At 28.9% G+C, this 25,372-nt stretch overlaps 4 protein-coding genes across 7 annotated transcripts; 1 reads left to right on the top strand and 3 right to left on the bottom strand.

Annotated features, from left to right (window-relative positions):
• Window positions 1-1,334: 1,334 nt before the first annotated feature.
• Window positions 1,335-6,257, bottom strand: LOC106792360 (nicotinate phosphoribosyltransferase). 3 transcript variants are annotated; one of them, XM_014758749.1, is made up of 11 exons: window positions 5,877-6,257; window positions 5,281-5,451; window positions 5,074-5,200; window positions 4,707-4,918; window positions 4,502-4,620; window positions 4,218-4,411; window positions 3,290-3,475; window positions 2,557-2,782; window positions 2,143-2,463; window positions 1,904-2,032; window positions 1,335-1,829 (listed from the first exon to the last, which is right to left on the bottom strand). In XM_014758749.1, the coding sequence occupies exons 1-11, from the start codon at window positions 5,944-5,946 to the stop codon at window positions 1,752-1,754; spliced, it is 1,833 nt and encodes a 610-aa protein (XP_014614235.1). In that variant the 5' UTR covers window positions 5,947-6,257; the 3' UTR covers window positions 1,335-1,751. The 3 variants fall into 3 exon arrangements, with proteins under 3 accessions (XP_014614235.1, XP_014614236.1, XP_014614237.1); XM_014758750.1 differs by having other exon boundaries at window positions 5,840-6,256; XM_014758751.1 differs by lacking the exon at window positions 3,290-3,475 and having other exon boundaries at window positions 5,877-6,256.
• A 5,516-nt stretch (window positions 6,258-11,773) lies between these two features.
• LOC106792358 (zinc finger protein 836-like) lies at window positions 11,774-15,753 on the bottom strand. Its single transcript, XM_014758747.1, has 5 exons — window positions 15,115-15,753; window positions 13,454-13,693; window positions 13,132-13,367; window positions 12,670-13,050; window positions 11,774-12,575 (listed from the first exon to the last, which is right to left on the bottom strand). The coding sequence occupies exons 1-5, from the start codon at window positions 15,274-15,276 to the stop codon at window positions 12,230-12,232; spliced, it is 1,365 nt and encodes a 454-aa protein (XP_014614233.1). The 5' UTR covers window positions 15,277-15,753; the 3' UTR covers window positions 11,774-12,229.
• Window positions 15,754-17,163: 1,410 nt separating this feature from the next.
• On the bottom strand, window positions 17,164-18,375 carry LOC106792359 (cilia- and flagella-associated protein 20). Its single transcript, XM_014758748.1, has 2 exons — window positions 17,664-18,375; window positions 17,164-17,582 (listed from the first exon to the last, which is right to left on the bottom strand). The coding sequence occupies exons 1-2, from the start codon at window positions 17,937-17,939 to the stop codon at window positions 17,277-17,279; spliced, it is 582 nt and encodes a 193-aa protein (XP_014614234.1). The 5' UTR covers window positions 17,940-18,375; the 3' UTR covers window positions 17,164-17,276.
• Window positions 18,376-18,779: 404 nt separating this feature from the next.
• Window positions 18,780-25,181, top strand: LOC106792356 (TBC1 domain family member 9). Of its 2 annotated transcripts, none has more exons than XM_014758743.1 (19): window positions 18,780-19,114; window positions 19,766-19,932; window positions 20,184-20,357; window positions 20,445-20,541; window positions 20,616-20,805; window positions 20,912-20,988; window positions 21,059-21,115; window positions 21,207-21,411; window positions 21,489-21,688; window positions 21,768-22,057; window positions 22,138-22,341; window positions 22,434-22,765; window positions 22,853-23,008; window positions 23,078-23,263; window positions 23,352-23,540; window positions 23,603-23,765; window positions 23,917-24,183; window positions 24,267-24,382; window positions 24,458-25,181. In XM_014758743.1, the coding sequence occupies exons 1-19, from the start codon at window positions 19,071-19,073 to the stop codon at window positions 24,674-24,676; spliced, it is 3,333 nt and encodes a 1,110-aa protein (XP_014614229.1). In that variant the 5' UTR covers window positions 18,780-19,070; the 3' UTR covers window positions 24,677-25,181. The 2 variants fall into 2 exon arrangements, with proteins under 2 accessions (XP_014614229.1, XP_014614228.1); XM_014758742.1 differs by having other exon boundaries at window positions 18,783-19,114; window positions 23,848-24,183.
• The last annotated feature ends 191 nt before the right edge of the window (window positions 25,182-25,372 follow it).

Below are 25,372 nucleotides of genomic sequence, written 5' to 3'. Positions count from 1 at the left end.
TTTTAGTAATTTAATATTTGTACTTTTCTCTCTTTTTATATATATTTTGTGTAAATTTAAAATCACGCGTGTAAATTTAATTTTTTTGCAATGATCAATAGAGATTTGATYAAAATAAATAGAGAATTYAATTGAAAAGTGCATCTGCGAATTGGACGATTTATATGTCAGGCTATTTTATCATTTGATTKTATGACTAATATGGTTTTCTTCTTGTTACAGGTGATCATCGTTGGATTTATCATCAAAACTTCTGGATTCTTTTTTATTTTAGTGTCTTAAATTGCTTTATTTTAAAATATAAATATAAATGCATTTCTGAAGGCACACACACATGTTTATACACTAAAAATTAAATATAATTATTTAAAATTCTATTACAACATAACTATACTATTATATACTATCAAAGAATACTGTTTTTTTTTTTTTCGTATTGTACCGTCATAAATATATTTCTTCATAGTATTGTACTGTCATTGTGGTAAATATCTACTTTGCCCGCTGGTGGTTCCGGTAATTACTAAGATGAATCTGGGTAGATAAAAAGTAGACTTGGGAGCTTCTATGTACTTTTATATTCTTTAGTTTAAACTAAGTACTATTGTTTACATCTGTGGAAATTAACCTATAGTTATAACTTTTAAAACGAAAAAGTATAAGCGAAGCAAGTTGTGATGTGTAGTAGTTAAAATATACAATGTATGCAGTTTATAACAAATTGTTAATCTACTAAAAATGTAAATATTTCATTATATTATACACAAAATTTGCGTGAATAAGGAAGTTATAAATTATGTATTTCAAGTCATATATTATGTATTTATTAATTATTTTTTTTAAAGATTACAGTTCCTGACAAATATGCAGGTATATTACTTTAAATTACTAAACTTTAATGCTAACTATAAGTTGACTATACTGGTTTTAAGATATGTCTGTTGTTAACAACATGTTTACTGCAAAATATAAATTTTCCAATAGAATTTTCATTGATGTTAATAGATAATATATATCTGTATATTTGTAGAAATCTTATTATAAATTAACTACATGGATTATTATAATATTTCAAAGTGTTTATAATATACAGGAATTTACTTTTAAACTGATTTACACATAGGTTTAAATGAAAATATAAAGATAAAGAAACATTATTTCCTGAAAAAAAATACTATCAAGATTTAAACCGATTTAACTACCAAAAGTTTAATAATTTTTAATCATTATGTACATTAATATCACATTATTAGATTTTTCACTATACATCAATATAAATATATTTATGCACGCCACTAGAGTAATTATTTATTACAAGAAACGCATTAAGATTGTGTTCATATAAAGTTGATGTTTATATTTATATATCTTTTCATTCGTGAAAAAATAAAACAGGTTAACAGTATTAATGTTTTTATAAGAGTCCATAAATTTTAAAAATAACAGATTGTTGCGATATTTGTAACAAGGCATTTTTCTAAAGAATACGTGAATCGATATACGATAAATAAAAAATAAAATGTATGTATATACGAAGAATTTGTACATGTTATCAAAGTAGCTGGTTTTTTCACATATCTTTATATAATTAACAATTATTCTAATTGTGGAAGTAAAAAATATATCTCTAATATTATTAAAATTTTTCTTAGAATGTATCATATTTTTCTGTGTGACTTCGACATACTTTTGAATCATAGACAACATCATTCATTTTTCAACAATTTAAGACTCGGTAAATATTTAAAGCTTCACGATAATTCTCCAATTGGTGCATTTTGTAACCACAAATCGTGTATAAAATTATAGAGATCATCGCTCACAGCCACCTGTAAATTATTATGTATAAAGTATTTTGTTGTTTGTAATTGTATTTTTATATGCAAGTTTTTCAAGATTTTACCTTGTACGGAGTAGGGTTCAAATTTCTTTTATGATCATTTCTTAACGTCTTAAGAGACTCTTGTACTCTATCTCTAATTTGTGTTAACGTTGGTAAGGGTTCGCAAAGTTTACCATTTTGCCAATATACCTTCAAACGGAAAATAAATATTTCAGATTTTTTTCTTTTATACAAAAACAGAAGAGAGAGAACAGGTTTCAATAATATAGAAATATAATATTAATTTTAATTATATTTACTTTATGCAATGGCTCTACACGCGTTGGTATAACATATGCTCTTTTCGATTCTTGAAATGGATGTCTACAGAGAACTTTCTGTTTTACTTGTGGTTCTTCCTCCGTTGATCTTTGTAATATATCAATTAATGCGTATCCATCTGCACCATATAATCTGTATGCATTCTTTTTACCAGGAATATTCATTTTAGCAACTTCTTGACTAAGCTTAATTCTTGGTTGACCATTAATTTCAACCATCTTATATACACAACCTAATGCTGGTTGTCTTTGGCATGTTACAAGATGCGTACCAATTCCAAAACAGTTTATTTTGTGACTCTATGAAAACATTTATATAAACTAAAAAAGTCGGCTTTAGAAATAACTATTATAAAAATCCAATATAAAAAATATTGTCATTACATGTTTTACCTGTTCATTCAAGCTTATAATTGTCTCTTCGTTAATATCATTCGATGCGACGATTATCAATCTTGCGAACCACGGTATGTTATATTTAATAGCAAGTCTTTCAAAGATATCTCTAGCAGCATTACTAAGATATGCCAAATCACCGCTATCGAGTCGGATGCCAATAGCTTTATAACCCACATCATTTAAGGCAAGTGCAACAGCACAAAAATTTAAAATTCCACTCCTAGTACATAGAAGAATAACGAAGTAGATATATACATCTATTTTAAAATATATTATTAATATGAAATAAATAACTGATCAAAACAATTAACTTAATTAGAAGTTGTAGAGAGAGAGAGAGAGAGAGAGAGAGATAATCGCACATGCAAATGTACATATATATTACAACTATTTTACATGAAGTGAAAGATTTAAGGGGCTGAATTGGGAAGGGCACTATATAAGACCGCAAAGTTATAATAATAGAATCTCATAAAACAAAGCTTTTATATTGATTAAAATATGTTAAGCTTAATTTCATAATGACCATATTATGAAAGCAATTGGATGCAATGAAGAGTTATTATTTTTCAATTTGTCTGCTTTACAGAAATGAAGACTTTCGTTAAAATGAATGAAAATGATTATCTTCCTTATTAAAAATATGTCTAAATGTGTACAATATTTCATTGATATAATTATAAAATAGTTATATCTCAAAAAGCAGACAAGTGAGAGTATATCGTACCTCACATAGAGCTCACCCAATTCGCCTCGTCTTAACAAGCCATTCTTGTGATGCGAAGTGGGTTCTGATATAAGCGTATTGTTTCTCACACCATTTTGAGTATGTGCACTGGATCCTTTATTTAGAAGCTTATTCTTTACATTTATGCTGGTTATAAATGTCTTTTGTTTGGCTGATGCTTCAATGCTACAAACACATTTTTCTTAGCCAGCAACAAATATAATGGTGTATGCCTATTAGAGCTTTTATTTTATCAATTCAATGATCTATTTCTTAAGAAACATACATTTTTTAACGAGTAGAAAATGTTTATTGAGAATAATTGTAGAATTCAATATATATTTGTTGTTGCGCTTTTATATAAGAACGTGTTAGAATTTGAAATATATTTTATGTACATATCAATTGCATAATCTACGTGTTATTTTTTTTTTGTTTATAAAATTCCTTGCGAATTCTTAGCATTACAAGACACAGACCAAGAGAATTACCTTATTTATTTTCAAGATAATTATACTTATATTTTATATACAGTAATACTATTTACAAATTATAAGTATGTACATTGACATAAAAATAAAGTCATTACTAACATTTACAATTAATTTATATACATATTTTTTGCAGATTAATTATTCTCTGTAATTTAATGACAACGAAATATTCTTTTGCATAAGATATAAAATTTTTAATTATCTTTATAAGAAAAATAATAATAAATAGTTTGTTAATATTAGTAGCGAATTAAACTATCTCTACATTAACGATAAAATTAACAAAGAAATTCAGCATTGGATATCAGAGCATTTCCCATGTCTATGGGACAATATAAAAGGAAAAAAGAAAAAGCTTCTCAAAAAAGATAAAGAATTATTCACAGAATGCAGAAAGAATGAAAAGTAATTATATGTTAAATAATAGTACATACCTTTTAGTATCGTAAGTATCTACAAGAGCTGTAAATCTCTCTGGAAAAGCTATCGCATAGCTAATTAAGGCAGCTAATTCTCCACTAGAAGCTTCGGAAACTATACTTCCTAAGTCACCAGCAATAGCATCTCGATATTTTGAAGCTAATTCTAAGAGATCATAAACTTCTCCCGTTTGTTTATGAGCAAGCGTCTACAAATATTTAATAAAAATTTCAATTTTAATATCATTTACATATATTTATGATACTTCATATTCTAATAATTGAGTATATATATTCACTTTGGCTTTTAAATCATCAATACTTGTAAATGATGTAATGTATGAGTGCGCATGAGTTCCACTAACTGGAATATTAAATAACTTTCCAGCTAGCACATTACTTGTACCATCAAATCCACCTATAATATATAACAGCGATGTTGTTATTTTATTTTCTTATTGGAATCATATTAAATTATAAGATTATATTAAGAATAGGACTAACCAACATAGCTGTATTTAGATGCACTTAAACCTCCATCCGGACCTTGGGCTCTACGAAGACCATACTCTAACAATGTAATATTTTTTCCAGCAACCATCCGATACCTTGCTGCATTAGTTGCCATCAAACTTGCATAGTTCACCAATGTTAGTAAAGTTGTCTCCAACAGTTGTACTATTATTAATGGTCCCTCAACTCGTAGCAATGGGATTCTACATATGTTAATACATGTATCTGAATCTGGTACTTTGATAGATATATCAGGTTATTAAATCTCTAAACTCTTTCATAATTATTTTAAGAAATATAATATATTCTGTGTATAAATCGTTAATTTTGTAAATTATTTCTTTAAATTAATAATAACCTTGGAAAAGTAACAGAGCCTTCTTGCATTGCGTAAATGGTAACGTCATTTACATTGACGTTTTTTAAATAATCAAAGAAACCCAGGTCTACCGAAGAGGGCATTGTTGATTTTAAGTATTTGATATCTACAACATAAATTGATTATAGTAAATAATAATTACGATGAAATGTAATATTATTATATTTTTATTTTGTGCATGCATACCACTGTCTGAATATTGAAACCTCTCCAGAAATTTGATACATTCCTCGAGACCAGCAAAAATTGTGAATTCACCTTGGAAAGGATTCTTTCGAAAAAATAAATCAAACACAGCATAATCATTGATTTTTCCGCTTTTCCAATAAGCATATGCCATTGTAATCTGATATAAATCTAAAAAAATTATTAAAACATTCATTCTCTCTTCCATGTAATCTTAATTGTTTACATAAACATGAGAACATATATTCATTCTAATTATATTTTTTGCATAAGTAATGTACATTAAGGTAATAGAATTTTATTGGTTTATTAAAAAAGGAGGGAAAAAAATTGCATGTGCAATGCATCGATAAATCGTTATATGTTATCGATTCTAATAAAAGATCGATTGTAAATATGATAACAGATGACAAAAAAAAAAAGAATTTTAAATGAAAAATCTGATAAGTATCGCCAGCATGGCATTTTGATTAATCGCCATAAATAAAATTGAAATATGATTCACGTAAAGAAAGTTTATAGGTTAGCTCATAAATACCGGCTTGGACCGGTTATTTACCGTTATTTTTTCGATGATAACATACGAATTTAAGTACCTGTCAAAAGAGGTTGAACAACAACATTTTGTCGCGAGTAACACCATGCTTTGCAGTCGTCATGTGACATAATTTTAAGAATTAGATTTTCTTTTGTATCCGAATATGTCTTCCTCTCTCTAATGCACTATTTCGTTTTATGTATTATATATATATATATCTATGTGTGTGTGTATATCTGTATTTGTATATACTTGTATTGTTTGTTTTTCACTAATGTGATAATTGCAAAAAAAAAACAAACAAGTATTAATAGTAATTGCACAGTGTTACACACTCTGGCAGTATCCTGCCGTTCACGGTTACTGACGAACTGACATGACTTAAAGAAATCCGCCGTAATATACGGTCGCATACCCTCTCAGAATCGATAGGAACGTTTGAAGGACATTCAGACGATACATGCATGCATGACCTGTTATTCCGCCAATCCTCGAATCAGTTGTTAAATAAGTCATGATGTTCGTTGCTTTATATATTCTTACTACGTTTGGAAATAACTTATCAATAACTAGTATATTAGTTTTGAAAAGTACTATTATACGTATGTGACCTCATCCTAATTATATATTAATAGGAAACTTTGTTGTCACGTCCTCACTTTGTGGTCCTTAATTTAAGAATAAAATATTCAAATAGTTTCTTTTTCGTGTGCCCTTAAAAGTATAAACTATTGATCATTTGACAAATTTCTAAGATTAATTTATTTGAAAAATAAAAAGAAAACAAAAAAATTAAATAACTTTTTGATCATACAAAACGTAAGAATGATCAATGGAATATTAATTTCAACGTATTATCTGTAGTACATAAAATGTTTTTATGAATGATCGTTCATCGTGATTATTAAAAAAAGAAACTATACGTATGTATGCATATGCATATTTTGCCTTTCTCTTTCTCTACCTCTCTCTATCTCTCTCTCTCTCTCTTTATACCTATTAGTTCGACCAAAGAACATAATATATACATATGTATAACGTGTATAGAAATAAAATGCCAAGTGTTCGAAAGAATTTTGAAGTTGTATTTAACGTTGGAACCAAATCAAACAATTTATTTTAATTGTATCGATATCGAGGATCGATTCGATTATCGTACGAACATTTGTTGCAACTTTAACATGTACGAAATTAAAACACAAACTAATTAAATCTCATTGAAAGATTTTCTTTTTTTTTTTTTTTTTTTTTTTTGTATAAAAAGTGATTAATATTAATTATAATTATATCAAATATTTCGAAACATTGATTGTTTTTATTATATAAATGTATGAACAATATTTACATATGTGTATACGTGTGTACGTGTTTATCTTACTAATTAAAAAAGAAAAATATGTATAGATATATATATATATATCTTTTGTACTTCGATTTGCGATTTTTGCTGAAATGACATAAAATTATACTTCGTAATAATTCTTTACTCGTATAGCATTACGTCATAGGTCTCTTAGATAAGATCTCTAATTATAGCGAGCGCTTTGCAATCATAACGTTTAGGTTTAATTCCTGCCATTCTTTTTTGTTTAAATCACAATATTAATGTTTTAACGAAATGAAAATTCGTATATTACCTATATTTTATTTTTTTGTTGAAAAAAAAATCATCTTATCGTTAATTATTCGTTCAGATAAGAAAAAGACATATATTAACTTTCATATTATGCATTCTAGTTAGATATTATTATAGTGAACATACGTGGAAGATCTATCAATGTTCAAATAGTGATAAATACTTATGCTAAAACTGCTAAATCATAATAGATTCGAATAATAGAATTTTATTGCAGATATCTCATATATATATATATAGAAAGAGAGAGAGATAGATAGATTCTGATCACTGGATGAATAATACTGCGGTTCTATCTCTATATCTTTTTCTTTCTCTCTCCTTATCTGTTTCTCGTTCTTGTTTGTTATTAGATGACGCAGAAACGAGACAAACTTTTTCCAAGTATACATATCTACAGTAACACGAAAGTGGTATGGCACGTTTATAATAACCATGTACCACCCGGTGAGATCGGCGATGAGTAGTTTCGATTAAACACCTATCGTTAGGGGCAACACGATGCTTTAAACTCTGACCTTGCATGTAACACGTTGGCCTGTTCTATAAAAATTTTTTCTTTTCTTTTTCTCTCTCTCCTTGACAAATAAAAAAAATCCGCATGCAAGGGGACAAATGATAAGTTACACAATGAAATAATACAAATAGGTCGTGTAATTTTTTCTTATTAATAAAATTGGTACTCGAATAATGGCGGACAACCGAAATGAAATGAACGGAGATCATTTTTGAGAAGATTAACAAATTTATCGAGATTGAATGATAATCTTGCGATCTTAAAAAAATGATCTTCTAATGATTTATAATAAACTTTTAATAATTTAATAAGGTTATTATATATTAATAATAATATATAATATATATGTTATCAATATTTATATAAGTTATCTAATTAAAATTAATTATATTGGTGTATCTCTATGAAGATTTCTATAAATATTTTATATGAAAAATTTATATATTAGAAAATCCTATATTAAAGATTACATCCGTGTAATATTATTTATGATCATTCTCGGAATATGATGTGTAAATTCTATGATATTAAATGCCTTAATTGGAATAAACGTAAATGGTCTTACGGTTGCAACAGTTTTAACGAATCTTTAATTAATCAACAGTTCTCAAAATTATACACATGTATATATATTTTGTAAAACAATGTAATTAGAATTATCTTAATGCTCACAATAACGTATATTTAAATGATACAACCTTTGAAACGTTTGAATATTAAATTGATATGTCACGATTATTGTACACATCAGCATTTTGAAAATGATTAAGTACACGTAATTGTACATTTATGTAAGATTTTCGTTATGTAATTTTTACTGATATTTTTTTCGTTTTAAAATTTAACCAGACATTTCGTCATTAGACATTTCATTATAGTTCATTACTGTTTTTTGCATACTACGTCTATTCGTAAATTCCGTTCAATCGTAACTCACGTACGATGCGTTATTATAGAGAGTCATCGAACTTAAAATAGTATTATCTTTTTTTTTTTTTTTTTCTTTTTATAGATTTCTATCGTTGCGAGAAATATCAACTCTGATTAAAATAAGTTTTCGTTCGAAAACAATTTCGATCATTAAATTCTATAGATTAGTATAAAATTAATTTTGTAAAACGTTCATGTATTTTGTTAAATAGATCGTAAGTAGAAGCACCGGTATAACGCGTCGCCAGTATGCGACCGATTGAAAATAGAAAGAGCATTCTAGTTCGATGACCTGTAGTTATTTACAAGTAAAAGAACTTATATGAAAAAAATGGCATTATAATAGGGGCTTAATATCTTCTCAGTTTTTTTTACTCCTTTTTTTTTTTTTAATTATTAATTCCTATTAATAATTCGACCGATATAAAATGGATATGAAAAATTTGTGTTACTTCTTATGCATTTGGTGTCTTTCATTTTTTGTAAATATTATTTTAATAATTGTATAGGTGTGTGTGTATATATATATACGAATATTTTCGATCATATTTATATACGTATGAATATATGTGTAAGATCGTATATGAGTGCAATTAGATAACAAGCTACAATAGATGTATTTCGAGCACTTAATCATATTCTTGTATACGTTTCTTTATGAATTGGAAGTTAAAAGGTCAAAATAATTCTCAATTGTTGAACACGTCTTTATCTCTTTCAAATAATATAATAGTTTAATAAAAACGTTCTTGTACAAAGATATTTTACTTGCACAAAATTGGATATATAAAAATATATTATTCATATTATTTCAATATTAGAAATATATTCATTTGAAATGTAAATTTGTAAATATATATTGCCTCGTTATAAATTCAAATGAAATTATAATGATATTTATTAAGCACATATAATTTTCATTGTTATCATCTCGCTCAATTCGATATAAAATATTTTTGTAAAACATAACAGAATATAATAGGGTAATCGAATTAATTACGCGAGTACGCTTGTTTTATACAACCAGTTTATTATTGTGTCACAGATGGTATTATCAATAATGTTAAATCTTAAATCATTGTTTAATTCTATAAATGATCATTTGGTATTTGTCTGCTGTATAATAACGTTAAATTAATTGTCCTGTGTTACTGGCACTTTCGAAATGGCACTAATTCCTAATGAAATGCTATCTATTCTGTCTGCTGCTGTGTGTATGTGTGTGCGCACGCGCCTGTCTATGTGTGATTTGTATATCTATATATACAGGGTGGAACAATAACTTTGTCCACCTTGAATATATGCAAACGTGTCATCGTATCACTGAAATACATACACATCTTATCACCCGTTGATATGCCCTATTGTCACCGTAGCATTGATGCAAATGGTCACAGTTTCCAAAAAAAAACAAAAGAATAGTGCAATTTTTTCCTTTCAAGTTTTTTAATACAATTATAAACAAAGAAGATATATTCAAAATGGACAGAATCATTTACGCAACCTGTATATACGTATATTTGTATGAATCATCTGTGTCGATGTGAACGCACAAATGTAGTTTAAAAAAATATTCAATTTTTGATTTTTTAACGATTAAATGTATTAAATGTCGACCGAATGTGTTGACTCAACGATTATTGGTTTTCTCAAAAATTGATTATTTTTAATGTATATTATCTATTACAACTATAATTTTTAATCTAATTCTATTCAATGGCAAGCGTTCACAAAAAGTATAATCGCAAAATACATATTGTATGTGTCACACTATAAGCTTTTGTAGATAAATAATCAATGTATTTTGGTTCATGTGTATGGGATAATGTGCCGATTATTGTACAACGCTTATAATTAGTCCGATCTACTGTAAAGAAACATTTCTTTTTTTTTACTTTCTATAACGCATAGGTGTGTGTGTGTGTGTATGTATATGTAAGATGGAAGCACAAACTATGTATAGTTTACGCTCTACACGAGTCTTTTTATACGCTATGTTTTTTTTTTTCCTAAAACTACTCAGACTTCAGTTAACATTTATTTTCAATTACAATTCCACTTACAAGAATAATATTACGATAGTTTGTTATATATGAGCTACAGCCTCTATGTCGTTTATCTTTTCTTATCTTGTTTGTTTGGATTTGTTTTGTTTTTAATACTGCATTATATTATAATCAAACTCATTTTTTATTTTTTAGAGATTGCAGTCATGGCCATTATTCGCTTTTTCCCCTATCCTATATTATTCTAATTTGACACAAAATTTTTCTTCATAAACAGTCTTAACATTTATGATAATGTTTACATTGTGCTAAAAATATGTATGGAAGCTACAAAAAATGTTGTCATTTGCACGAAGGTCTTTGGTCATTATACATTATATATATATAAAGTTCCTATAGAACCGCTATGTCTCGTTTCAATTACATACATTTTATATTTTTGTGTGAAGGACGATTCAATATATTATTTTATCATTAATTTTAGACCTTGTGTTACTGTCGAAAAAATTCAGTAACTGTGTTGAATGCTTCTCAAGTAATATCGTATTTATCTACTTTCTAATAAGTTGTAAATTTCATAACCAGTATAAAAAATCATTAACATATCACAGCTCTAGAAAGATAAAATTGTATATTAATTATTATTATTATTACTTCTACATTCTTAATTCATATTCAACATATTATCGTAGTAATTAGTTAACGTACTATATAATTATAAGTCAACATATATAAGTATACATACATATGTGTATATTTGGCAGTGAATATTAAAATAAAAATTAAAAACATAATTCATTGTTATTATAATTTATATAATTATATAACATAAAAATATTTATAATACTACTTTAAAATGTCTTTAATATACTTCAATGAAAATATGTTTTCTATTTTAAATACTGCTCATGTACTTAAAAAACTGTATAAGGAACATTAACTTTTACTACTGGCTATGAAATTTCAAACTTACTTTTTGTGCAGCTAATAATCAAAATTAATCTCACAACTATTGGAAGTATTTCTGTAATTATCAACGATAATTGTTTATACTTATGATATTCTGTTACATCAAACAAGAATACATATTTTGTGAGTCATAAAGTATATTATCAACATTATCAGCAACAATATATTTAATCTCAAAATAAAAAAGAATAAAAACATATAAAACTATCATCACTTTGTGGATTAGCACCGTTAATCTCAAAATTAAAGCTCTTTTTTTTCTGTATAATACAGCTAAAAAAAGTTTATACAATTGTTTCTATCAAATACTGTTTTCAGCTAAAACTTCATTCGTCATCTTGGTTATTCACAGCTCATCTCATCAAATCTGCTGCCCTTTGTCTATCTCTATGTACTTCTCGAGGATGCATTCTTTTACGATGCGAAAAACAATTACCAGAACTGGCAAAGGCTTTTGGACAATAAGGACATTGGTAAGGCCTTGCACCAGTATGTTGATTTATGTGAAATTTCAAATCCTGATTTCTTTTGAATGTTTTATCACATAAAGGACAGGCATGCGGTCTTAAATCAGAATGAGTTATACTATGAGCTCGAAGAGTTGAATTTGTTGGATAAACTCTTCCACAAACATTACATGGAAATCTAATTTCACCGTGATATTCTTTATGCCTACATAAATTCGATTGTGTTTTGAAGCTAAAATATAATTAATACTAATTAATATTTTTTATAAGATAAAGAAGTCTTGTTAAGTTTAAGAAAATATTAAATCTACAAATGCCAAACTTACATTCGGCCACATATATCGCATCCATATTTTCCTTTAGGCCTATGAGTTTCTAAATGCACTTTCAGATTTCCTTTGGTAGAAATTTTTTTACTACAAATTGGACAAATAAAATTGGCAGATGAATTGTTATCAACATTCGTATGCAGCACACCGTTTGTCGAATAAACTTGTTGAGATCTTAAAATAGGTTTTCCATCCAAGCATTTTTCCCTTGGTAGATGTGACCATAAATGATTTTGTAAACCAATTTCTGATATGAAGGATCGCGTACATATTGTACATTCGTATCGTTTTGTTGTATTTAAATTATCTTCATCTGTTTCTTCATTAAATTTATTGTCATTAGATTCCCTTGTTATTTCCTTTTCTATTTCTGTATCTCTGTAATTGAAAATTCATGGATTTATTTTAAAAAACTTTATGCATTCATTTGTTCGTGCAGTAATAATTTCAATAATTTACTTGTTTGTTACACTTGATAATTCAGGAGAGTAAATTCTCATTGGACTTTCTTCTATGTCTGATGTATCCGACATATCTGAAGCAGATTGTTCCATACCACATTGCAAAAATAACATTGGATCTACTTTGACTTCCATTTCTTCCATACTTGGAGTATGACTTTTTTCTTCTTCTGATAGATGAGATAATTCGGATGGTCCAAGTGCTTCGCCCTCTGCTAAAATTTCTATGGCACCCTAAAAGATAGAATGAAACATTTTTCTTATTAGACAATAGAAAAAAAACAAATTTATTAATATGCAGTATCAATTGAAATACGTACTTTTGTAAGAATAGAATGCAGTAATCCTCTGTCTTCTACTTTTTTCGTAGCTTCTTGTGTATTTTTCAAACCTTGTCCCGCCGTATTTTGAACAGAATTAATATTGTCCAAAGTTTCGTATAATTGCAACCTTAATCTCTCTTGTGTACGATATGCCATCATTGCAAAACGATGTACTCCTTCCAATCTTTTGATACACGTTAAACAAACCATTTTTGATAGTTTATCTTCAGAGGATACCTGAAAAATAATATCAAGTAATAGTATATTCTTTTATTATTTGGCAATATTAAATAATAAAATTTAATTCGTCATAAAAATCGATTAACATTTCTACAAAAAAATATTTTACTTTCATACATTTATTACATTTTTTAATTACTAACTCATTTGCATTAATGATTATTTATAAGTTTTCTATAAATTTCATATTTATTTTGTTAATTATTATTTTCTTCAAGTATAATAATAATTTTTTTCAAAAAGAAGATAATAATTTCATAATAATTTTTTTTTTTTTTTTCATAAATATTTTTATTAAATTGATAATTATAAAATATTGTGTATGAAGTACTTTTCTTTTTAAAATTGTTTCTACGAAATTTCGTAAATATTTCAAACATATACGATATTTTATTTTTTTCTGCATAAAATATTTCATAGACGTCATATCTGAATACGCCGCCGCTTTATTCTCAAATATTTATAGACGCATCGCTTTATACCGCGCATGCAGTACATTATACTTATGGCAATCAATAAAATGCTAATTTTTAACACTTTTGCAGCACTGTACAAAATGGTTGCCACGAATCTCATTGAACGAGCAGTCATATTTTCTTCATTAATTTCTCATTATTATTATTAACATATATATACATATATATATATACATATTAATTAATATTATTAAAAAAAGTATATATTTTTTGACAAAAGATAGATGCAAATTTTGTTCTTACTAAGAATTTGCATTAAAATATTATCCATTTTAATTGTTAATTGCTAAACTATGATTACAAATTAGACCGTAAATAAATTCAAATAACTTCGATATATTTTAGAAAAAAGAAAAAAGAACAGTCGATTTTATTTTTATGAGTATCAACATTACCGATTATCATATTTTATCACGAAAATAATTCTCATTTATTTGATAATTAAAGATAATTAATTACTGATCGTGGCGATCAAACGCATCCTTAATTCTTACTCGAATATCCGTCGAGTAGTTGCACCGATGCATCGACATCGATAGTATCGATCTAAGTCAAAAAATCGTCAAATCAAATCCCTTCAAATAATTTATCGAGTAGAAATGGGTTTGATTGTTTGTTACTTGGATAGAAAATAATAGGAACGTTCATTTTTTCGTATGGAATTGTTGACAAAAATTGCCGATCTTAAGAAAATAATAATTGAAAGTGCATCCGATCGGGAATGTACCCAACTCGCACGTGGGAATCGTGGAGACACGAGTATGCATTATCTTGGTGAGAGTGGAAGACGCGCGCGCGTCCAGCGGTCGAGATTTTGAAAAAGATCCCGGTAACACAGAAACGTAAAAAAACACGCACTCGGCGGCCTCGGTTCGTTGTTGTGTTGTACCGATTCAAGATCGGCGGTTACCTTTTTTTTTCTCCTAAGGTCTTACAACTTACCAAGATGTAGAGATATTTGCGTATTTTGGTCTGCAAGTAGTGCCGTCTACCATCCTCGGTGAAAATGTTGACACCGTCGTTTCCATTAACGTCGCACGCACAAATCCGACAGTGCAGTCCGTCTTCCCGATCGCGCTCGAAATCGCGACCCGCCGTACCCATTTCAAAAAAATACAAATAAACAAAATTTACGGGAAACTAAAAGGAAAAAGAAATAGAAAGAGGACACTAAGAAATGATAACGGGGGAAGACTACGAATCCTTCCCCTCACCGCACGATGCGACGAGATATCGAAGCGTGGTGCTCTCACCGCAAAACGAACATATCTCTCTTTTTCTATCTCACCCCCTTACATCCCACCCTCGTATCTTATTCGGTATGTTTCGCTCTTGTTTCTCTCTCTCTCTCTATCTCTCTCTCTTTCTCTCTCTATCTCTCTCTCTTTTGTTTCTTTTTTTTTTTCAGTAGACGCGATTAATCGTTCAATCCCGGAAGACGACCAGTTACGTTTTTCACCGTTGCATCTTTACGATGTGCCAACGCGTTTCTTCCTTCCCCTCATCAAAAGAGAGAAAGAGTGAGAGTAAGAGAGAGTGAGAGAGAGAGAGAGAGAGAGTTGATTATTCTAACGATCCTTCTTTTTTTTTTTTTCTTCTTCTCTCTTTTCCCGTTTTCCTTTTCCCTTTTTTTTTTTTTTTTACTTATGAGTCTCTCGGATTGGGTGAGATTACTAACAGCACGCGGCTCGTCGACGCGTTAAAAACGACGTCGGCGCCGGGCGTCGGCGTCTACCTCCGAAACGAGTGCTCGATACAAAATATATAATAGCATTCGTCGATTTGAAAAACATATGTATATAACCGATTGTTTTATTTATGGATTTCTCTCGCCGCCGCCGCGCCGTGCCGCGCCGCGACGCACGCGTTCGAAGTCAAAACCATCTCGCATTTCCTCTTTCATCAATTAAACAAACCTTTTCCACGCCTTTTCAATCCCCCTCCATTTCCATCCGCTTTATCTCTCCTTTCTTTTACCTTCCTACATTGCCCAGGGATATTCACCTTTCGGTAATAGATTATACTGTCGCCGAAAATAAATAATATAATTTACCGACGCGGTTGCTCTCTCTCTTTCTCTTAATTGGTCCGCCATTTTCTACCTGCTTCGCGACTTTGACCCTTTTTTTTTTACATTTTTTGTATCTTCGATTCACTCCAAGGAGAACTCTTTATTCCTTCGTCGATTTTCCTCCCTTGATCCTTTCTTCGTCGATCTGTTTTAAGATTTCGCGTTTCACAATTTTCCCTCCAAATTTTCGAAATTTCTCCGCCGAATTTCTAATCCTTCCCGCCATTTTTCGGAGTCTGTATCCCTACGCCGAACAGAAGTACCTCGTGTGCTTTACCCCTTCTCTTTTTCTACCCCTCATTTCCTACCCTCCGACATCCACCCTCTCATGCGCGAAAAATAGTCCCAGTTATTCGCGAACGAACAGCCTCCCCCTCGGATATGTCCCGTTTAAAAAAATCAATACTTAATAATTAGCAATTAATACACGCGCCACGTACGTCTTCTCCCCTATCGCTTTTACTTCTTCCACCCTTTCCAATAAACCCTTTCCTCTTCTTTTATTTTAACCTATTGTTTATAAGAGTTTTGCATACAATTATTATTATTATTATTATTTAATTTTTATTTTAATTTCTCTTTCTCCCTCTCTTCTTCTTACATTTTACTTCCTTTTATATCATTGTTAGTTTTATTACATTTGAAAAATGTAAAACAAGTTCTCATTGAAATTATGTTATAGGTACGATTCTTTCTCGTCCCCCTATCAAAATCGTGCAACTTATAAACTGTGATAATAAGGTATTTTAAATCATTAATATAAGATTTTAATGTATATTTTTTATTTGATAGAATTGTGTTATATTGTATGGAATTTGATTTTATAATTTAAACTTTACGGATTAGATATGGATTAGATATGGATTAGATAATATAGTAATTAGCGATTAAAAAACAAACAAATATAAACAAAATTCTATAAATAATTATGTTTATTAATATTACTATTTTTAGTTACCAGAACACATGTTAATCTAGTATGATAATGAAAATATTCTGCAAAATAAGCTGTCGTGAAAAAGACCTAATATGTTTAACATTTTGCTTTATTTTGTATTGGTAGAAACAATTTAAATTCTGCTGGTAACTCATCTTCGGAATATAATCTATCAGAAAAATATACTCTACGTATTCGACAATTTGCATGAATTTGAACTCTTAAAGTTTCGACATAATTAGTTCCATATGCTCTGCGAGTGAAATCTGCTAAATTAAACTGTATTTGATTCCATCCGTCATCTAGTCTCATTGGCATAGTACATATGAACGGTTTTACTCTAGTTGTTGATTGATAATTACTTGCACGAAATCGACGACGTACATTTTTATCATCGATAACCTAAAATAATGAAATGTTTGTTAAAATGCATGTTAGAAGAATCTTAACCGATGTTATGATTTCTATAGAACTTATCTTTACCTGAACTTCAAAAGTAAAATATTTCTTCAAGTTTTTGATTATCATTACCAAAAATGGCAATTTAATTCCTAATGTTTTTCTTAAATCCGCAGGACATGTAATATAAGTAGTACTCACATTACCGCCTAGTATTTCTAATACAAGACTTTGTATGTCATTATCTGTAATTCTTTTGATATGACCATTTCTCACTTTTTTATCCCATATTTGTAATGGTTTGCTACCAATGCTATACAAAATGGATAAGAAGCCACTTTGGAATGTATTTTTGAACATATTTAATGATTCTTACAGATTTGCTGGACTACAAATTCTCTCAAGAAATATATTTGTTCTCTTTTGAAAATGTTCTTGAAAATGTGTTCAATCGTAGGTATTAAAATTACGTTTCAAATTTCAGAAAAAGTAACCTAACCTTGTTCCATTATGAAATCTCACGTTTTAGAAGAATTCTCTGTTGTGGATAATCAATGAAAGAAAACCATTTTGATTGCACAAATGTAGACAAGTAGATTTATACGATCACTTAACATTCATACATTTTTATTACAAATAAATATTTTCTTCGGTGAATTTTCTTTTCTCGAACAAATTGACGCGTAAGTTATGTATGTGAACTTCTATTACCGGTGCGGTATTTTAACTGCTTAGCTCAATGCTAATGAATATCAATCGATAAATTTATACTTGCGAATAGTTTCACGAAATGATCATATAAATTTACAATTTACGATTTAATTTACGAAGTGATTAAAACAAAAATAAATAATGCATATCAAGTTAATATAAATGCAACATTAAATTAATTTTAATAGTTTGTAAACATTAATTTAGACTATGGTAAATGTAAAGAATATTATGTGAATGATACTATAAAATAATTATTCCACAAAACGAAAAAATATAAATATTGAAGAACTAACTAACAAAACATTAATTTTGCTTCGTTGCGTATAAAATTTCAATTAGAAAAGTAATGAATAATAATAAATATGTACATCGAAATCAGTATAATTGATATTAATATCTGAATTTGCTTGAACGTAAAATTATATAATGACTATGTACTATTAATAATAATTTAATTTTATTCGCGGTTTAATTTCAAATAATAAAAAAACAAAGATGGCAGACGGACAACAGCGCCACCTTCGTTGATGAATTATTTCATACACGAGTAACCGTACACATATAAATATATTCATCGGTTAGCAGCTGACGATGGCGAGTGGTGGTGGTAAAATGATAATTTTGTTAAGTTCGTGGTTCAGTGTTTATATTTTAGACAAATCTTTTTACACAATAAGCTCATAAAGACTGCTTTAATTTTGTTTGGATTATATACGAAAAGACATTTAAGATAGTGGCCTTAGTGCCATATTAATACTGGATGAATAAGCAGTCGCTATGTGGGTAAAGCCAAAGGAGGTTCTACTTGCTAATGCTTTGTGGTAAACTTTGATGTTTTATATTTGACGAACAATAATTACTATTTATAATATATGTCAAACATAATTGATAATAGATCTTTAGTGTTGTCAATGAAACTAATTGTTTCTTCTTTTTGTCATATTGCAATTTTTCTTGCATTTTGTACAGTGTTGTATTTGAAAATGAACATCTTTTATTATTTAAATTGGATAACGAAACAATATTGAAGTTACAATATGTAGTTATTCTTATCGTTTCATGCATTAACATCTTTAGCATACGTCTATACGATTGCACATATGTACGTGTGAATGGTTTGTCTACAAAAGTGAATCATACAAACGTAATAAAAATTGCATTATAATTATATGCTTAAAAACATTGATATCCCGAAGATTTCATTTAAATAAAGCGAACGATATCGTTTAGAAAAGTTATTAGATTTTCTAGTTAATGTGACAGATGTTGTCTTAAGAAGTTGACGTGTTGGTGAGTAAAAGTGTGTACTTGACATTTCGAGAGGACAAAAATTAGCACATTTTTCAAATGATCTTACTACTTTTATATTTCTGTTTTTTCCTTCATTTACATAATAAATAATTAAATATTTGTTTTGAACATTACTTATATCATTCTCTACCCAATTATATTATCGATAAATTGATTAACAGGGTAAATGAACAATCAACGGTATATTTTGTCTTGCAACGCCGAAAAGGTCATGGAAAAACGAAAGGCCTTACATCTATACTAGTAGGAACATTGGACAGTGTATTTGATACTAAACCAGCACCATTTAGAATACTGCATCAAACACCGTCGTCTGAAGTTTATTGGGGTAATAAAATAATTCATAATAAATTCTTTATTATTTAAAACATACTTTGCAAATATTCTGTGCGTGTATATATGTATATATGAATATGTGACATATTATTCCAATAAATCAATATGATTAAAAATAATTATAATACGTTGTTTTATAATAAAAAGTAATATGTTAAAATTCAAAATTGTACGCAATGTTTTAAAACGTTTTATATTATCGTTTAAAAATCTGTCAAATATATGTTTTTCTTTTACTTCAAGAGATATCATGTTCTTTGACACACGAAGAAATTCTACAAGACTGGGAATGGCTTCATTCGAATTTAATAGATACGCTTCAATCATTTGACACGGAAGAAGATATAACAGAATTTGTTTGTTGTAAGATTCAATCCATTATCGCAAATAATATTCCAGATTGTCAATTTGCTGATGGTAAATTATTATTCTATATTGTCCCTAATTATTTCTATATGCAAATGCAAATTTTTATTTTTATTGTACGCATATGTTTATTTGCAGAAGAAGATCCAGCTGTGTTTAAGACAGTATCTTTCAAATTTCATCAATTATTTAACATACCAAAAGAAGACAAATTGGTCAATTATTATTCTTGCAGGTATATTTATTCTTATATAATTATTACAATTACAAATCTACTAATAAACAATTGAATATTAATTTCTTTCATAGCTATTGGAAATCTAGGATACCTAGGCAAGGATGGCTATATCTATCTGTAAATCATATGTGTTTTTATGCTTATATACTAGCAAGAGAGACAAAATTAGTTATAAGATGGGCAGATATTATTGAATTGGGTAAAACAAATTCCATATTAATACCAGATAGTATACGTGTCGTAACACGTGATAATAAAGAGGTAAAAAGTTTTTTTTACATGTTACTGTTATCTTAAAATAATTCATTTAATCGTGCTATAAAGGTATCGTTGCTACAAGAGATTATCTATTATTCTTTTTTTGTAGCATTATTTTTCTATGTTTCTACACAAATCGGAGACATATTCATTAATGGAACAGCTTACGAATATCGCCATGAAAAGGTACTTTTTCGCACTTTTATCCATCCATTATAGGTGAAATTGGTACAAGTGTATACATAATTTTTCATAGGCTCATTGATGAAAAGAGTGGTTTCAATGAGGACAGAGAACTATTGAATAAATTAAGGTATTTATATATAATTATATTACGTTGATACAATTATCAGTTTTCTTTTAAGAATCGTTAGATATTACTTATGAAATTGGTTTGATTTTAGTAAAAATGTACCTAAGAAACCATCATTCTTGAAAAGAGATCTTGATGCACGAGCACATTCAGAAGCATACAGGTTACAATTTAGATTACCAGGTAATGAAAAATTAGATGGTAATATTGATGCAACCTTGTGGACTCCGTACAATAAAAGATATGTTTGGGGAAAGATATATCTTTCACAGAACTATCTAGCGTTTGACAGTAGGGTAAGTAAGTATCTATATAAAACAAAATAATGTAAATTGAAACTAATTTTTAAAGTATTTATATAATCATTCATTAGGTAAGAAAATTAGTAAGTTTAGTCATACCTCTGAGAGAAGTACGACTCGTTGAATCTGCAGAAAATCAGTCTTCCTCCATAGAGAAATCGATATTGGTAACTACAACTCGTGCATCATTTTTATTCGCTCAGATCCAAGATAGAGTTTTTTTAGTTCAGAAGATATCTGAACTTTTGGCTAAATCAAAATTAATGTATCCGTAAGTTCAAATAAAATAACGTTTAACGATTAGGAATAATATTGATTATATATTTAAATATTTCATTGTTTTTAAACAGAGGTGTTGGTAGCCTAAGTTTGCAAAATACTTCAACAAATAGTTTAAATAATACTGAAGATGCAAAGCTTGTAGGAACATGGAAACCTCAACCACCATTAATGACGCTTTTTAAAGCTCCGCTCAGTACTGAAGCAGCTTTAAAACAAGAAGCTAAAGAAAAACAATGGGAACTTCATTTCGCAGAATATGGACGAGGTGTTACAATGTATCGTACTGTAGAAATGGCAAAGCTTGTAATCCAAGGAATTCCACAGTCCTTAAGAGGAGAAGTTTGGCTTACTTTTTCCGGTAATACAATTTTTATTCATCTTCTATATAAGAATGTTAAGGAAACTTTCATATATGCAAGATTTTATTTTTTATATTAGGTGCATTAAATGAGATGGCTACTAATCCGGGTCTTTATAAATCTTTGGTGGATAAATCATTGGGCAAATCTTGCCAAGCTAATGAAGAAATAGAGAGAGATTTGCATAGGTCTTTACCAGAACATCCTGCATTTCAATCAGATACTGGTATCAGCGCTTTAAGAAGGGTATTATCTGCTTATGCATGGAGAAATCCACAAATTGGTTATTATTATTATTATTTGTAATATTTATATATTTGAGTGTAATGTATTTCATTATATTTTATCATTATTTTGTTTATTTTTATACAACAGGATATTGTCAAGCTATGAACATAGTAGCTTCGGTTCTTTTAATATATTGCTCAGAAGAATCTGCTTTTTGGCAGCTGTGTAATGTTTGTGAATCTTTACTACCTGATTATTACGATCGGCGAGTCGTTGGTGCTCTCGTCGATCAAGGCCTCTTAGAAGAATTAGCTGCAGAATATTTACCAGATCTGCATGCTAGACTACAAGATCTTGGACTTATCAAAGTCATATCACTCTCTTGGTTTTTAACGATATTTTTAAGTGTCATGCCAACAAGTAGTGCTGTAAATATTATGGATTGTTTCTTCTATGATGGAGCAAAAGTTATATTCCAGGTAAACTTTCATTATTAGTTATTTCCTAATTTCATCCAATATAATTGATTTTAATTTATTCTAAACAAGTATTTCTTCTTCTATTAGATAGCATTAACAGTGTTACAATGGAATCAAGATAAACTACTTAATTGTCGTGACGATGGAGAAGCTATGCAATTGTTAACAGACTATTTAGGAGGTGTTTACAATAACGAGGGTCCCATTCTTCCTAGACCAGTTGATAATGCCACACCTAATAAAGTAAATTTATTTGTATTATCAAGATGAAATGATAACATTGTGTAAACATTTTTGGTTTTTTTTTTCTAGAGTATATCTGTCCAAACATTAATACACGAATCATATGTAAGATATGGCTCTTTGACTATTGGAGGAATTGAAAGGCTTCGTCTGAAACATAGGCTTAAAGTAGTTCAAAGTTTAGAAGAAGGAATAGAAAAAAATGTAATTAGAAGTGTTATTATAGATAAATATATGACCATGGAGGAGTTGCAGGTATTACTTTAATATTTACCATATATAATAATAAATATAATGAAATGTAATATTTCGTTACATGTAGAATATATTCGAATGTACATAGGAACTGTTGGCATTAGTGAGGGAGGAATTGATGAGCCAGCGAAAATCCGAGCCTGACAGATATGATCCTACACAACCACCGTACGAAGCTTATAAAATTGACTTTGAACTATTTAGAATATTATTTGGTGGCTTGTCGCCATGGGGTAAATGTACACAAGCTGAATCTCTTTCTGCTCGATTATTTCGTGTAAGTTATTATAATATATATACATTTTGATAGCACAAGTAAATAATGTTTTATACATTTAGTTAATGGATCGTAATCGTGATGGCTTACTAAATTTTCGAGAATTAGTGCAAGCTATTGGAATGACTGCAACAGCTGATCAAACACAAAGGTTGAAACTTCTTTATACTCTTCACTTACCACCACTTCTAACACCTGCTGATTTTGACTCGCCTACTCATTCAGGTAAATATTAACTTTTCTTGTAAATCGTCGTTAGAAAATTGTATGTAGTAGTAGTAGAAGTATAAGCGATTATACTGGTTAGATGGAGCTGAAGTAGCAGCAGAAGCAACAGATTTTTTTGATAGTATGGAACAGAGTGTGGCTTCCTTAGAAATGCCAGTCAGTGTGGCAGAAGAACCAACAGTGGGTACATTATCAAGATCAACGAGCATGAACAGTCAACATGGTGATCAGTCCTGGGAAATACAGAGTATGGATAGTTTACGGTCTATGATTGCATCAAGAGATAGTCCTTTGGATTTAAAAGTGGTGCCAAAAATGTCTCAAACTCACTTCATAGCATTATGGAAAACGCTTTATGATATGTTTCCAGCTCAACTAGAAGAACAAGAAACGTACCATAGTATAGCATCGATAGGTACTCTTATTTTATTTTTTAATGCATAATCTCTTTCATTATTGTGGAATGAAATATTACATGTTTATTAAAACTGTCCCAAGGTACTCTTTTACTGCAACTAGGCGATGTGGGGAAAAAGTTAAATATTAGTCGAGATGAATCGGAAGATAGTTTATTGTTAGCTGCTTCTGCCGTGCAACATATATCTTCTGCAACTGTAAGCTTTCATATTCTTTATATTATCTTACACGTATATATATATTTTGTTTTTCAAAATAATTTTTCTTTATAGTCACCTGATCGTAATGGAAACCCATCTAGTACATCGTCTTGTTCAGATCCCGATTGGTCGATAACTATTGAACAATTTCTAGCATCTGCATTAACTGGTCCACCGATAGTCGACTTTTTTAGTAAAAGAGCCGATCTTGCAGAAGCAATGGTAATCCTTAAAAATCGTAGATTTAATCGCGTTCATTCCTTATCTGATACTCCGATAATAAATGTATGATGTAAATCTCATTGAAACATAAGTGCAATATAGTTTTTTATGCGATAGATTGTCTTAAATATTTTAACGAGTATAATATTAAAGTATTTTAAATAAATATTTTAAACGTATCTGCATAGATCAAAATTGAAGCACTTATTAAATTTGAAACCAGGATGTTGGAATCGTGAAAAATAGATAAAAATGATGAGATTATCTAATGAGAATCTAATTATTGGATATCGTAACACTGTTTATATAAAGCACTGTATTCTTATTTGAACATTACAAATACTTTTTCTAAGTATATATGTTTATCTTTAATATAAAATATTCTATATCGGAGTAAGCTCGATGTATGTACATCTCTTTTACAATGGACATGTATATTTAAAATCTAAGGAATTAACATATTGTGTAAAGTAATGCATGATAACGCACATTGCTTGCAAATAATATTGTATTAACGATGGATTACACCTAGACATATTGGCCTATGTTTTCAAAGATATATTTCAAAAAGGAATAAAAAAAAGAAAAAGAAAGAAAAATGGATGACAAGCCATTTGTACAATAATAATAGCAAATATTCACAGTATAACTATTAAATATCAGTCCTATAATTTTAAGATTAGTGCTCTTTTAATACAACATGCCTCAGGTAATAAACAGTGATGTAATCCAGAAATATTTAAAAAAAATGAATTATAGTAAATG

The sequence above is a fragment of the Polistes canadensis genome, unplaced genomic scaffold (genome assembly GCF_001313835.1).
Source record: "Polistes canadensis isolate GaletaPanama2010 unplaced genomic scaffold, ASM131383v1 scaffold_411, whole genome shotgun sequence".
Classification (NCBI taxonomy): domain Eukaryota; kingdom Metazoa; phylum Arthropoda; class Insecta; order Hymenoptera; family Vespidae; genus Polistes; species Polistes canadensis.
This window is presented reverse-complemented; position numbering and strand designations above follow the sequence as displayed.

Coding starts and splice junctions, on each gene's coding strand:
- LOC106792359 (XM_014758748.1), bottom strand. CDS start 17,939: ATGTTCAAAAATACATTCCAAAGTGGCTTCTTATCCATTTTGTATAGC. Junction 17,583..17,663: donor ATTTTACTTTTGAAGTTCAG/GTAAAGATAAGT, acceptor TCATTATTTTAG/GTTATCGATGATAAAAATGT.
- LOC106792358 (XM_014758747.1), bottom strand. CDS start 15,276: ATGGGTACGGCGGGTCGCGATTTCGAGCGCGATCGGGAAGACGGACTG. Junction 13,694..15,114: donor GCAAATATCTCTACATCTTG/GTAAGTTGTAAG, acceptor ATTATTTTTCAG/GTATCCTCTGAAGATAAACT. Junction 13,368..13,453: donor TGCATTCTATTCTTACAAAA/GTACGTATTTCA, acceptor TCTATCTTTTAG/GGTGCCATAGAAATTTTAGC.
- LOC106792356 (XM_014758742.1), top strand. CDS start 19,071: ATGTGGGTAAAGCCAAAGGAGGTTCTACTTGCTAATGCTTTGTG. Junction 20,806..20,911: donor TAACACGTGATAATAAAGAG/GTAAAAAGTTTT, acceptor CTTTTTTTGTAG/CATTATTTTTCTATGTTTCT. Junction 22,342..22,433: donor ATGGAGAAATCCACAAATTG/GTTATTATTATT, acceptor TTTATACAACAG/GATATTGTCAAGCTATGAAC.
- LOC106792360 (XM_014758749.1), bottom strand. CDS start 5,946: ATGTCACATGACGACTGCAAAGCATGGTGTTACTCGCGACAAAATGTT. Junction 5,201..5,280: donor GTTTCAATATTCAGACAGTG/GTATGCATGCAC, acceptor TTTATGTTGTAG/ATATCAAATACTTAAAATCA. Junction 4,621..4,706: donor ATCTAAATACAGCTATGTTG/GTTAGTCCTATT, acceptor TATATATTATAG/GTGGATTTGATGGTACAAGT.